The sequence below is a fragment of the Sceloporus occidentalis genome, unplaced genomic scaffold (genome assembly GCF_023333645.1).
Source record: "Sceloporus occidentalis isolate IW3139 unplaced genomic scaffold, rSceOcc1.0.p SCAF_1, whole genome shotgun sequence".
Classification (NCBI taxonomy): Eukaryota; Metazoa; Chordata; class Lepidosauria; order Squamata; family Phrynosomatidae; genus Sceloporus; species Sceloporus occidentalis.
Window position 1 is genome coordinate 226,229,923 of NW_028316981.1, and position 15,075 is coordinate 226,244,997.

Here is a 15,075-nt window from a genome sequence, read left to right on the forward strand (position 1 = left end):
GTATTGTTGCACAAACTAATATCCACCAGAATTATTCACAGTTTAGGCCTCTGCTTATATACATCATAGGAATTGCCAACATTGATAATAATAAATAATAAACTTTTTATTTATATACCACTTTTCCTTCAGATCAAAGCGGTTCACACACAATAAAACTGTATGACCCATGTCATAGTACAATATATCATCAATTACAATTAATACAGTCTAAAATTTTAAAAACATTGAACGTTGTCTGTTACAAATTATCTCTCCCATTATAGCGTCTTGTAGAGATTTTGCACTGTAATTCCACCACCCTTGTGCAACATGCTCAAAGGTTAGAGATCACGGGAGTTGTAGTACAAAACATCTGGAGGGCAACACATTGGGGAAGGACTGGTGTAGATTACTATCAATAAAGTAAGAATTAAAAATATAAGGCTTTTGGGACATAAATAAAAAAGAATTAAAAAATTAAATACAACACAGCTATGATACCATGTTTAAATAATAATGCCATATTTAATAATAATGACATATTTAAAATGAAGAACAAACTACATACAAATTAGATATTGGTTATTGGATTGGATGAAACAAGGTGCAATGTGATTTAAATTATATTATTTAAAGCTCGCATGATTTAAATGCACAATAGTATAGCACAGGCATAACTCTCCCACTGTAAGCAGTTGGACTCCTTCTATTGAACTTTAGCTGAATTATGCTTCTTACTTTTAGCAAGGGAAAGTCATAGGGGATTACCTTTGTTTTCTAGAAACACTATCCACATTTGAATATCAGCACTCCCTATTCAAGTATAATTCACTTGCCTCACCACATTATACCTTTTTAGCATCTAGCAATGTTCAGTTTGCATTACAATGAATATAATATCAGCCCTCAGACAGGTCTGATTCATGCCAACCAGCTGCTTTAATTTATGAATAGGGTACATTTCCAACATGCAGCCTATGTAAGTTCATTAATAATTGAAGTCCTTTTAAATAGCAATTCTGCTTTAGAGATCAGTAGAACATAAAAGGCATTTTGCTTGATCGCGGAAACACAAATCTATGGGAAAAAAATCTCTCACTCTATCATGGCCTATTTTGTATGCCAAACATGAAAAAAAAAACCTAACTAGAATCTTGAAGTTGCAATGGAAACCCTCCTCCATGTAAGTCTTCTAGTTCAATTCCCAAGTCTAAACCAAGGGACATCCACCCACTAGCACACAAGAGAGCAATCTATATTAATAAAGAATACTCTGCCATAAGCAGAAAGAAGGAAGCACTAAAAAGTCTCCAGAGCAAAGAGCTTGAAATGGCTGAACCTTACACAGTAAGCCAAGCAAAACACTCCTGGATCGCCTTGTACTGATCTGAAAGAACTTTCCTCACCACCCCAACATGGAAACCAGTCAGGCTCTGAACAGGTAAAATTTGTTTCCAGGCCTACTGACCCTCAGCTGCAGCAAAAAGCAGGTTTAGCCCACGTTCACATAAATTCTGTGTTGCAGACTTTGGAACTCAATGCCTGCTCCTAACTGTTTACCCTATAGTCTACATCTACATAGCTCAATTCTGGGTCTTGTGTTTTCATCTCCCTAACACGTGAGGGAATTTCAGCTACTGATATGCAATGAAGTGGCAAAAGGAGAAAATGAATTATTACAATACACCTTATGACAGGCTTCATTGTTTTGTAAATTCATTTTCAGGTGACTTTTCATAACACAAGAAAAACAGTCTTTTAAAAAGACATTCTCACTTAAAGCAAAAGTTTGCTTGCTTAAACAATCAAAAGTTCTGAAATGCTAAGGAGGTTTCAAAGGAAAGTGCAAAAAGCATCAGGCAACAACAAAATTATTTTACAAATTACTAACAGTACTGGAACTGCTAAAAAAAATGCCTGCAGTGGATTTTAAAACGCTATTACAGGAATTCTTTAGGCTGAAATATAGTAATACCAAGCAGTGGCTTTAAAAAGAATGAACAGTTACACATCTGGAGGAATGTTCCTAAAGAACTGCTTTGCAACCTTTGTGTAGTGCTACCCAGAGGAGTTGCAAACAGTTGCCTGGTGGGTTGCAAGTCTGTTCCCCTTTTTGCATCCCGACCTCTTCAAATGAAGAAGGTTTGCTTAGCTATTCAGTCCTTTTCAGATGTCAAAGGCAACCTATAAAACAATGCAATTACTCCTGTGTTGCCACTTCTGGAGCACTAGGGGAACTGAAATAAAGGATTCTGGGTAACTTTGTATAGGGGGGCTTTTATAATTGGGTCGCTACTTTTAAAAGGCAGTAATTGCTGATTTAAATCACAGCCCAGCAGTTTTGCACTGAATCCTGCGTCCCTAGTGTCTCTACGTTTTTTTGCTGTGCAAATGTTACATCTTGCCCATGTATAATTGTCATTACTCGTACATATAGCAGAGAACATCTTAATCCAAGCAGACATCTGGTGATGAAAATTTCAGCACTGCCATTAGACACAGGGGGTGCTGGAAAAAAACAAGCTTTTAAAAAGAGTTACCCTGAATTTTGCCAATAATTCTTCCATGATATTTTTCTAAGGAACTCCTGAAAGATCAGATCCCATCACTTCTACATTAAGTAACAACTCCAGCTGTTTGTTCTATACACTGATGGCACAGCCTAACTACTTTGCTCACAAACAGAAGGTCTTGCTTCAGTACTTATGATGAGTCTGATACTCCAGACCAAGCCCCAAATGTGCAGGCACGCTACAGTAATATTGTAAAAAAAATATGGGGCATATGGCTTTCATTGCAATATGGACTCTGACATTCTACCAGCTTGTACAGCTAAAAGGTGGGTTAAATCTCACATACTATGCAAAAGTTACATACAGACACAGTCTTTGTATGTGCATGGTTGTGTGCATGCATTATATAGGAAACCAAGAGACACCTGCCAATCCTCATGCTGCAGGAAAAATAAAATCTGCATCAAAATGAACATCTGGAACATTTAAATCTTAAATCTAGGGCTGATCTTATACTACCAGAGCCTATGAGGATTATGATAAAGCATGAACTGCCTGAACATCTGTCTGTGTCAGTTAATGGAGCTCTTTCTTCAGTTCTATTTAGTCAACAGGGTTATCTTGTCCGTGCATATTATGTTAACATTTTCAGTTGTTGAGTTATTGTATCACATTTGAGTGTGGGTCATGAATTAGGCACAAAAAATATCTCTAGCCAAGTTATAATTGTGTAAGTAAGTGGGAGTAAATCATATATAGGTGTGCCATTTCAGAGCAAGTTTGTCTAATGCTACTAACAGTTACAATTTTAAACCTGCTGGGATAATTCCAATTTCTTTTTATCTCTACATTATCCAAGTTTTATAATAAACAGATGTGAAAGATCACCTAAATCCTTTACAAAATTGCTAAGAAATACTGCAATGGTAAAGCCACATTATAAAAGGATGGTAGTACCTGGAAATATATGTTGTTGACCATGAACTGAACACCTTAACATTGTGTCTAGAACAGTTTCATACTCAGCACTTGGTTTTTCAGAAACACAATGCTTTCTCTAACATGCATATGTTCCCTGTAGTGACTGTAGAGATATTATACTTCCTTAATTTTTATTGGAATGTAGCCGAACTCTCTGCTTCAACTACAGATTTCCCCTTTGGTAGCACTAATAAGCACCTTAAGCATAACTAGCTGAAAGCAGAAAATTAAAACTGGATGCTGAGATGAAATTAGAATTGGCACTTAACTTGTGCAGATATTTGGTTTGATTCTGGCAACCACTTTAAGTATTTTCCTTTGGTTTAGAGAACATTACTTTTTTGGATATCCTTTGTCTAATGTGCCAATCTTTTACCTGTCCACAAAGCTAGCAAGAAAATAAATTGTGTCATGTTTTCCACTCTCAACAAGAGTAGAGTATCCCTATTATCTCAAAAATCATCTTCTAAAAAGTCTGGTCATAGGAGGAGGGAAGAATGAACAAAACAGACTGGCTCAGACACAGTTCTCTCCATGTACAACTGGTCACCTGCAACAAAATATCCTGGTGCTGAAAAATCTGTATTGGTTACCAGTTCCAGACCCAGCTCAGTGACAGCTTTAATCATTATAGGCCCTAAGCAGCTTGGGGCCTGGCTATCTAAGGGGCCTCTGTCTAAGAGGCCTCTATATTCTGAATCAGAATATTAAAATCTTCCTAAGAGGCCCCCTTCAGAATGCCATCACCCAGAGAAGTGTGTTTGACAGGTACTGATGAAAATGCTTTCTCCTATATTGCTCCCCCAATTGGGGAATGTACCCACCTCAGAGTTGTGATCAGTTCCCACACTTTACTTTTAGGAAGGACATTAAGACACATATTGACAAACGTGCCATTACACTGTTTTAATATTTATTGCTTTATAATGATTTTAAAGTTTATGTTCTCATTTGTTTTTAATGATGTTGCTAACTGCCTTGAGTGCTATTTTTCTTTGAGTGAAAGCTAAGATAGAAATGTACTAAATAAATTAAATAAAATAATGTCCCAGTATGTGAATGCCCCCCCCCCACGCAAGCCAAAAAACGTTTGCGCTCGAGTCCCATTCGCAGGTCCACAAACACACGCGCCATTCACTCTCCTGTTGTGCGGCTTCCGCATAAGCTGGAAGCTGCTTACAGGACCCCCGCCTATAGCACGGGAGCACTGTAGTATCCAATCAGGGACAGGCTGAAGAAGGTGGGGTCCTGCCTGAGGAGCAGATATAAAAGGAAGAGAGAGACAGAGAGTGCTGAGGAGTGTGTGTCAAGCCTGCTGAGGAAAGAAGGTTTTTTAAAAACTGCCAGGAGGTGCAGTTGGGAATAGAGTTCAGATGGATGAGATTCAGACTCCCAGTTCAGTGAAAGAAACTTTTAAAGGACAGGAAAAGTACAGTGTATTAAGGGAATGTGTTCTGTGTTAACAAGGTCAGTGAGGGAATGTAAACATAGTACATTTGTAACAACTAAAGTAACCTGCATACTGTAACAACAAGCTTGAGAGCCATATTTCACAAATATGTTTTTAAACAGAGGCTGGATGGCCATCTGTCAGGGGTGATTTAATTGTGAGTTCCTGCATGGCAGGGGGTTGGACTGGATGGCCCTTGTGGTCTCTTCCAACTCTATGATTCTATGAGTCGTCCATCAAGAAAGATAAAATCATATGTTCTGAACGTAAATAAAGTTATTTTCTTTGTGTTCATCAAAGAGTGGCCTGATAGCCTTTAGGGCTGAAGGTCAGGGTATAAATACCATAATAAATAAATAAATAAAAGTAATTTACAGTTAACAATAAATACACTATCAAGAGTAATAAGAACAATTAATAAAAAAGACACATCGGTTTCTGAGAGGCACAGTGTGAGAGGATCTAAAAAAGATATAGAGAAGAGATCTAAGAGATCCGGCAATGTCAGTGTCACATATATTTGGTGCCAAAAGGTGGGATTGGAAGGACCCGTTGTGTTGGCATCTGAGAGATCCAGTCACGTTGCCATAACTTTGGTGGCAGAAGGTCATCGTCACTTTGTCACATATATAAATTGGTGGCAGCAGGCAGGTCATTCAGATAAGGGAGACTCAACTTGTATGTGTATGTTCTCCTTCTCCTAACATCACGATCTCACTCTGGTAGTTCCTGCTGAAGCAGAAAGTTTTCCTACCGAAATAGATGCACATACATATTGGATTACTCTACTACAAAGACTAATATTCATCCAATATTTCTACAATGCAGAGTAGATGGTGTTCATGCTATACTTCCCTGTGGCAATGCAAAGGATAGTCAGAAAGAAAAGGTGACACTTTAGTAATGAGAAAAGAGTTATTAGACAGGAGGACAAAGTAATATGGAGATACATTTCCAGCCATTTTTTGTTTGTCAGTCTGGGGTATATTCTGCAGAGTTATCTGTAATTAGGGGACTCCTAAACAGGGAACTCTTACTGTACTATGGGTCCAAAAAAATTGCTGGCAAGAAATAACACAAGCACGATTTTCAGTACTTTAGATAAGAACAAACAAATGTACTGTAGGGTACAGTGCCAAAAAGGGAGCACCACATCTGTATGTGCTATGCACTATCACTTTCTTCACAAATATGCATTCGTGCACTTGGAGCAAAGAAAACATGCTTATGTGCAATTTCAGATTAATAGTAACAAAAGAAGTGGTGAAATTCAATCTAGTTGTGACCAACAGACCTATATTTGTGATTAATTGGCCCACAAAACTTCTCTTGCATTTTGACTCTAGAATAAGTCTTTACCTGAACTGTTTGCTTGCTGGTGTCAAGCCTTTGTTTGGTTCCATGCAGCTGAGATGTTAATTTTTTATTGACTTCTCTGCATTTTTTGAGAGATGATACTGCCGTCCTTTTTGAATTCTGAAGAATAGTTATTTGTTGCTGCAAAGATGTAATCCGCCCCCAGAGTGAAGTGGAACAACCAGACTTCTGGATTGTGACACCTCTTCTCTTCTCTCGGTTGCCTAAACATTGGTCACAATGATCAACAATTAATTTGATACCCTCTATTGGCCTTTGAAGAAACTGATTATTTGCCTTGGCTCAAGAAAATGCCCTATAGAATCTAATCATACTCCAGCTTCTTCTTCTAGCTGCTGCAATATAATGTTAAGTATACACCACTATTTCTATTTCTTTTTTCTTACAGACATCAACTAGATGTTCTACACAACTGATATACTACTCTTACATTTGACTTCCATTAGAAATGAAAATAATATCTTTTCAAATGATCTTCACTGCAAATGGGAAAGCACACTGGGTAATTTACTAGGGAAAACAAATCAAGTTATTATACTGCTCTAGAATGTAATGACTATGTCCCCAGCTCAAAGTAAGGCAGACGTACAGAAAACAAGAACACTGGCACTTTAAGGAGTGTTTTGCTCCTTCTGGCAATCTCTCAGTTCAAAAAATGGGGTGGGGAGGAGATCCTCAACTCAGTTTAGTGATATATCTACCTCTCATCAGTGGAATTAAAGCACAAGTATGGATGGTTCACAAAGGGTTGAAGCAGACAGCTTGGAAAGAACCTCTCTGGACCGCAGCAACTGCATGGCGAGCTCCTGAAGCAGGATGCTGCCACAGTCCCAACCCAACAGCCGGCAGGACCAAATTAATTCCATTCCTAAAAGGGCTGGCTCTTGTCTGCTTGGTGTGGCCTCGGTGCAACTTCCAGTCGCTTTGGGGGCGTGCGTCATCTAAACATCCCCAAACTGACCAGAAGGCGCTTTATTTGGCCCGTCTCTTTTGGACCTAAGCCAAGCTCATTTTCACTTTTCCCCCTCATTTTTCCAATGTCATTAGTTTCAACTAGAGTTGTTCCTCTGAAACAATGGGATTGACTCACCAATGTTGACTCATCATTCAGCAATTCATTTAATGTGTTTATAACGTTTTTACCTTTACTCGAGATGGGTTCTGAATCTAGGGGCTTCTTCCTTTGTGAAGGATCAACTTCTGCACCTTTGTTTTGCTACAGGTAGAGAAAACAACTTGTATAGAAAAGTACCTTGTACAAATACACAGTAGGTTGATATTTTAAAATGCAAATTCTCTTCCATCCAACAAGAGTTCAATTAGAATATGTAACACCTTTTTAAAAATCTCTTCCTTACTTACTTCTTGAACTCGGTGAATACATCAGACTGTATACTGTTGACATACTGCCAAGTAAAATGAGATTAATAAGAGTACAAAAAAAATTCCAATGCTTAAAAATTATTTTGTGAAGAGCAAGTTTTGGGCACACTCACTGGCCAATCATTTGTCAACCACAACATAACTTACTACATTTTGAGATACTTTTTGACCTTTCTTCAATGCATTAAGAAATATTTGTTTAAAAATACATCTTCTGAGGATATTATATTATCCACTAGAAATTCAATCATGGTTGTAGAAGTAGCATAACATTATTGGAGGGTTGGGTATGTGTGTGAAAAGTTGTATTAAGAGCTTTCTTCATACACACAAAGAAGCATGAGGATGTTGTAGGAATCATGTGATCACATACAACAGATTTTAATACAGATATAAACTGGACAAACAGTAACATGGGGAAAACCACCAAATCTGTATCGTGATTACTGAAACGGTTGTCAAACTGAACAGCTATCACATTGTTTCTTCCTTTGTCTGATGGTATAAGCTGGGTTGAAGATCTGTTGCACCAAAAAGCACAACAGTTTTAAAACCTGCTGTACCAGTGCAATGTCACACATTATGTAAACAATATTTGAGAACCACATGTTGCTTAAATTTGGTTCAGCGTTAAACTAACTCTTACCAGAGCAGTATAGTGGCCACATCTCTCTAGTTCATTCTCAAATATTCTGCTAACATCTCATGAGATGAGCCATATGTGTTAAGTAAATGGCATGGATTTTTCTCACTGTTTCATGTCTCTGGTCAGTATCCTTCATACAAGCATATGAATAATGTTAAGAGATGCTGCTGGACTGGCACAGCATCCAGGTACCACAAAATAGTAAATATGGTGTTTTGGTAATGTTATGAGTCAAATGTTAGGCTGCAAAAAAAATGACTAGGCATCATACTAAAATTGTTTGTCACTCTGTTTGTTCACTGGCAATGAGGACTATGTTCATGTAGGCCATATCTACATTAACTCACGTCAACAGACAGGTAATTGGTCTAGATAAAAAATTATCTCGACATTTCCAGATCTTATCTTTGTTTTATTTTATTTGGGGCTGAACACAATGGTCAAAAAGTACAGACCAGTAAAGATCATCTTGATATTGAGAGGCTTTCCATTCATTCATTTTCATTTACATATGTATTTATTAAATGTGTTGATTCTCACTGCAAAAGCAGTCTAAGGTTGCATCCCTACTGCAGAAATAATCCAAGCTGACACCACTTTAACTGCCATTGCTAAAAGCTATGGTATTCTCTCATCAGTTGTCATAGGAATATCATATTAATAATCCCTGCTTCAATATGAGCTTGCCCAAATTTTGAAAATATATATTTATTGTGGCACCAGAGCTCTCTGACAGGGTAAGGCTAAATATCTCACAAAACTAAAAATTGTAGGATTCCATAGCATTGAGCCATAGCAGTAAAAGTGATGTCAAATGTTTACCTTTGCCTACAAACTTTTACCAAGATATAATGAATCAAGCCTGGCACATCCAAAGCTTTCCAGTGTTCCCCAAACTTCCTAAAACACTGTGCCAAAACCAGATGTTGCAACTGGAAGCAACTTGTGATTCCCACCCATTTTCTAACCTGGTTTTTGGCGTGTTGAAGCCCACTGCAGTGATAAAGTTCCCCATCCCTCTCTTAGGACAAGGCATCAGATCCTTATATTATTCAATTTAGTTACCATTAAATATTATTACATAATATTAAATATTTATAAATATGAATAAAAGAGCTGTGCAATCAATTGTGTACCTTTATATGACATAATTTGTTCTGGCCTTCTAAAGACATACTATTCGGAATCATTTGCTTATCTTCCATCTTATTTTGTTCCTGTTGATCACTTTTGTCCATCACTGGAACATTCTGTGCTATTTTTGTCCTCTGGTTTTCAGAAGCTGGTATTTCAGAATCACTAAGAAGAGTATATTTGGAAAGAAGAAAAGATGTATTAACCTTGGATTTAATGATCTCCATACTGTATAATAAAGGAGCAAATAAAGCAGCTACACAAGATCTGCAAAAAACTAAAATGCAAATTTGGTGCAACTGCCACATAGCAGTCATGCAATAACCTGAAATTCAGATGAAAAAGATTGTCTTTAAACTAATAAATAGGTGATTTAATTAACTTTATTTTGATCCCTTTTAGAGTTTACTAGACCCTCCTGTTTAAAAAAAAAAGAATAAAGAAAGGAATTAATAATAATAATAATAATAATAATAATAATAATAAGCAATTCTAACTACTGTTGCTACTCCTTGCATGTTGTAAATGCCTTGAATGTTGTAAATAAATTTAAAAACTAGAATAAAGTGACTCATATATGGTTTGTTTTCTTAAAGAAACAGACTGTACTGGGGAAATTCTGAGAACCATTTAATTCTAAATAGGGGGATGCATAATTTTAAAAATACTATATAGATGTTTTCATGGCTAAAGGTGTATCATACCGTACATATACCCATGTATAAGTCGAGGACAGGTTTTGGGACAAAATAATGGATTTTGATATGATCCATGGATAAGTCAAGGGTCAAACTCAGGGGCAGGTAACAAATGGAGGGAAACACCACTTTGCTCCCTCTTTCTCCCTCTCTGGTCTCTCCCAAAAGTTACAGTCTGGACATGCAAAATGTGGACACAAACCTTCAATTTCCCTCCCTTCCCCAATGCTGATGACTTGCAAAAAGGGGGACACAGACCTCTGATTTCCATCCCTTCCCCACAGCTTTCCCTAAAGCTGATGACTTGCAAAAAGGGGGGTACAGACCTCTGATTTCCCTCCTCTCTCTCCTCCCTCCCTTCTTCACAGCTTTCCCAAGGCTCACAGAGAAGTATTACCGTATTGATCCATACACACACACACACACACACACACACACCTAGGATTTTGGAGCCCATTTTGGGGCTTAAATTTTTGGACTTATAGATGAGTAGATATGGTATTTCTTTATACACAGCTTGAAAGTAACTTAGACAGGAACTCATTGCTGAGGGAACCCTGATTTATAGGGCAGGTTTCGTTTGGCTTTACACAAATGTATTGGAATTAATCTAGTCAATTCTAACTAGAGTGAACCCACTGAATCAATGGAACTCAGATGAGAGTTTTTTAAATCAAGTTCTCCTTGTTTCAGTGAGCCACCCTAGTTACCATTAACAACTAACATTCAGGCCTTTGTTGCCCTCCCCTCCCTGAAATTTTGAAAGAACACATATACACGAACACTGAATATGAAAATGTACATTGAAAGAGTAGCTTTTCCAAGATCTGGATAACTGAAGTGTGACCTAGTTCACATATTGCACTCTAACAAGTTTTTGTACATTCACATATCCCAGATTTAAATGATTTCTTAGCTGTTAGGAAAAGTAAAGATTCACTAGCATGTGTCAGCTTTTTATTCCAAGTGATATTTCCTACACTTTCATTGGACCAAAAGATTGGGATTGTCCCAAATGAATATAGGCCAAAGTACAATGGAAATATTGTTTTGTTTTATAATCAAACTTATATAACATTCAACAACAGGGATACTATTTAAACATTAATAAAGATGTATTTACAAGGACCAGAGCATAAAGCAATTTGCCACCATGTCTAGCCAGCCATTAGTGTATGCTCTACCACCCTTGGCTTCCTATCATATGACATCATCCTTCAGGTACTTATCTTTCTTATATAGCTCCCTGACACAGCAAGCTGTGGAGCACAGAATCACAATAAAGGAGACACTGAAAGTTACAGAAGCTGACTATAACACTCTTACTTTTCTCTTAGAGTTTTTCAACATGAGAAGGTTGTTTAGTCTTGGCTGCTGAAATGTGTTCTTTAAAACCACACTTTATCTATGGCGCACGGGCGGCGAAATGCTGCCCCTCTTTGTGGCGCAGCTGTGCAGCAGCAGCTACATATGCCTGCACAGATGTGCACTCAAAAAGCTCTAGGCGGCTCCTTTTTTGCGCCGTCATAAGGGCTCCGATGCAGCCCTATGACACCGTTTATGCTGAGAGCCGTTTGTACGTAGTGCCACAGCTACACAGCTGTGGCGCCTGCTGTGTGGATGGGTGCATGCACCTGTGACGTCACTAGGGCTGGGCACTTCTGGATGCCCAACTCTATAGAGCCCCAATATTGCTGCAACGTGCCCGTCTGTACCGGGCCACACTTTATCTATGGAGCAGCAACTGAGATTAGATGTTTTTAATATGCAATAGAACACTAGACCTAATATTGAGAAATACTCATTGGGAGTGGGTGGGTGGAGGAACTAGGGTTATCACCCAAAAGGAAAGGGCACAGTAGCTGGAAAAAGTTTGGGGACCACTGAGGTAGAGGGACACCTCTTTAAGCAAAGCTTGACAGCAGTATGTCTAAAACAGTTTTCTGCATTGCTAACAACTATAATACTATTAATGTTCAAGTCCACTGCAGTTCTTAAGACATTACTGTCATGAGGCACAGCTAGATGAACAAATGGAAGTGATCATAAGAGACACCCTACAATGGTCAGTATTGCTTGTGTATCTGGTCGGTTATTTGAAAAATTGTTTATTTTCTCTGGAAGAATTTGACCACTATGGTTAATTACCGTATGTTGCAGAACAAATTTGAAATATACAGAATTTACACACTTCTGGGATAACAAATTGCATCCAGAATAAAATTCTTTAGCAATGTTATAAAGATAATGGGTGGAATCCAACAAGCAGCCAACCAAATCTGCACCAAAATGCCCACCAATCCTTAGAAGAAGATTTGGGAAGGCACTGTTGGTTGTAGGGGTAGAATCATTGCAAATTGTCCCCTCCTTTTGTCATGAGTGGAAGACTTCACCAGCAGATGGAAATCAGCTGGTTTATATTCAATGTGAACATGCAAATACATACGAATGTCATTACCTGTGGAACATTTTCTTTATATTGTAGACTAAGCTAATATAGTTGCTTCAGATTTTAAACCGTCAAGTTACACACACACACACACACACACACACACACACACACACATATATATATATATATATAAAATTTATTTGGCAGCTAAAATGGATTTTTCACAATTTTAGGCTGATTAAAATACTATACAACTTGGCTTTAATAATATGCAAAGCAATAGTACAAATTCGTTCAATTTCAGAACATCATTAAGATTTTATTTCTACATATATGAGCCACTTCAACTCGGAAAAATATTATCCAGGCAATCTGCATATTATTCTATAACTCAGCGGGCAAGATCTGAGGTTTGGTAATGCCTGCACTTGTATCTGGATTATATGAATAAAATGAAAACACTCTGTAGGAACTTTGCAACTTTAGCCTATAGATACACCGTAAAGCAGCATCTTTTCAGTCTTGACAGTGGTATTTGCTGAGGACTTTGCATCTACGGCCCTATGCAGTTATACTTACCTTTATAGAACTAATTTTCAGCCATCATTCAATTAAAGTTAGTACAATGACTACACATAAAACATACATGAAATAATTAGTGTGGATGGTCCTTAATTTAAAGGATGTTAAACAGCTTGTAGACATCTGGTAGCAAGCTGAAATGGGTCATTCAAAATTTATCTAACTAAATTAAGGGGGAAAAATGTTTCTCCTCCCGGGTCGGCATGTCACAAGATAACTAAACCGACTTCGTAGGCTTGTCTGGGAATCCTTAGCTGTCAGTGGTGAATATGCAAAGGGCCAGCAAATTAAATCAACCTGCCAAACTGTCAATTTCAAGCCTCATGACTGCATGAAAATAGCATCACTGGAAGAAATCAAGCATTGCCTTCTTTTGGGTTTCCTGGCATCTATTCAAATACTCATGCAGTTGTGGCTAATTTTGCATGCAAATTTCAGTCAATAAACTCAGAACAAGACCTCCCAAGATATTTCAAAGGGTCTGACAGTCTTTTTTCTGAATACCAAATCGACAGTAGTTGAAATTCAATCTCTATTTGCTAGTGCTTTACATATGCACAGTGTCCCCTCTACAGAGCTAAGTTAATGAGAGCTGTACCTGCTTTCACTCATATCCTCCCAGCCGTCCTTACTGAAGTTCTCAAATATACCGCTCATAACCTTGATGGACTGATTGAGAAGAGACTGGTGATGTTCCACTAAGCTTTTTTTCTTTCCCATCTTCAACTTAACTTTGGCAGTTGTACTCTTACATCTACATTGCTCACAGGTTGTTTCCACTGTGGCCATAGAGCCTATTTTTACTCTGTCCAGTGAACTCTGCAATTGCTTCACTTGACTCAGCAGATCCTCATTTTCTTTTCTCAATGAGTTTGCTTCTGCCACTTGCCTCTTCAGAGAGGTGACCTCTCTCTCTAACTCATATATCATTAGTTGAAGCTTTGCTTTGTCCTCCTTTATTTCTGTGATCTTTTCCAGTAGCATTTCCAGCTCCTTCTCCCTGGACTCAGCTTCATCTCTGTATTGTTTAAGCAAGGCTTTTAGATCACTTTTATCCTTATTTAACCCTTCATTGACTTCTTTCAACCTTCTTGACTCTTTCTCAAACCCCTTTAGCCTTCTTTCCAGGTGCAAAACCTATAGAATATTAGTGAAAAACACATTTCATTTATAACCTTTTAAAAAGCAGTGAATTTGTCCATTATGTCTTAACATCCTATATACCCAGGCAAAACAAAATTAGATTCAGTACAAGGATAAAGGCTATTTAAAGTACCTAACTGAAAAATAATTCTAAGGTAGTGTAGAGGAATACATTTGGAGCTGCAATAATACATCTGTTACACAAAGGGCAGATGGTAAAAGAACTTAAAATGATCGACAAAGTGACACAGAAGTATGATATTAAGCTGTACATTCTGACCATTAATTAAGAATTTAACTATGTTTTATCAATTATTATTGATACTTTAAGCTATTTTTATGTAGATGATTAAAACTCAGTGCAGTTCTAGTGTAAGGATGCTCGCAAGTGATTAGAGAAGACTAGAACGTTTGGACCAGTTAAACATCAGAGATTTGTTTTTGACACACAGGGCTGACAGTAGATGACAGTCATGAATTCTGCCTGCATATTGTTGGAATCAATAAACCCCACACATTTCACCATCAAATAGTCACTAGAGCATATGTTTGAAGGGAAATGAGGACTCACACATTGTTGCCCTAAGAGCAATTTCTCCTTTAGATAAAAAACAATCAGTTTTGACTGTGAGAAAGAACCCATACTTTATGAGTAAATCCTAGGAAATGGAAGTACAGTGTTTATATACTTAAGAAAATAAAGAACATCAAGGTGATTCCTCTCAGTAAACTTGTTATATATATACTGTAAGAAACACATTTTTTTCCTTCTTAAATTTGAACTGGCATGTTTT

General features: G+C 37.6%; 1 protein-coding gene across 2 annotated transcripts in view; it reads right to left on the bottom strand.

The window, feature by feature from the left end:
- The window catches only part of CNTLN (centlein), a 239,596-nt gene that overhangs the window by 76,460 nt on the left and 148,061 nt on the right, over positions 1–15,075 (bottom strand). For both annotated transcript variants that reach the window (XM_089489430.1, XM_089489423.1), the window contains exons 15-18: positions 13,737–14,275; positions 9,469–9,631; positions 7,447–7,519; positions 6,286–6,506 (exon numbers count right to left, since the gene is read on the bottom strand). In XM_089489430.1, the coding sequence (XP_089345556.1) occupies positions 6,286–6,506; positions 7,447–7,519; positions 9,469–9,631; positions 13,737–14,275 (996 nt within the window). The remainder of the gene's footprint in view (positions 1–6,285; positions 6,507–7,446; positions 7,520–9,468; positions 9,632–13,736; positions 14,276–15,075) is intronic.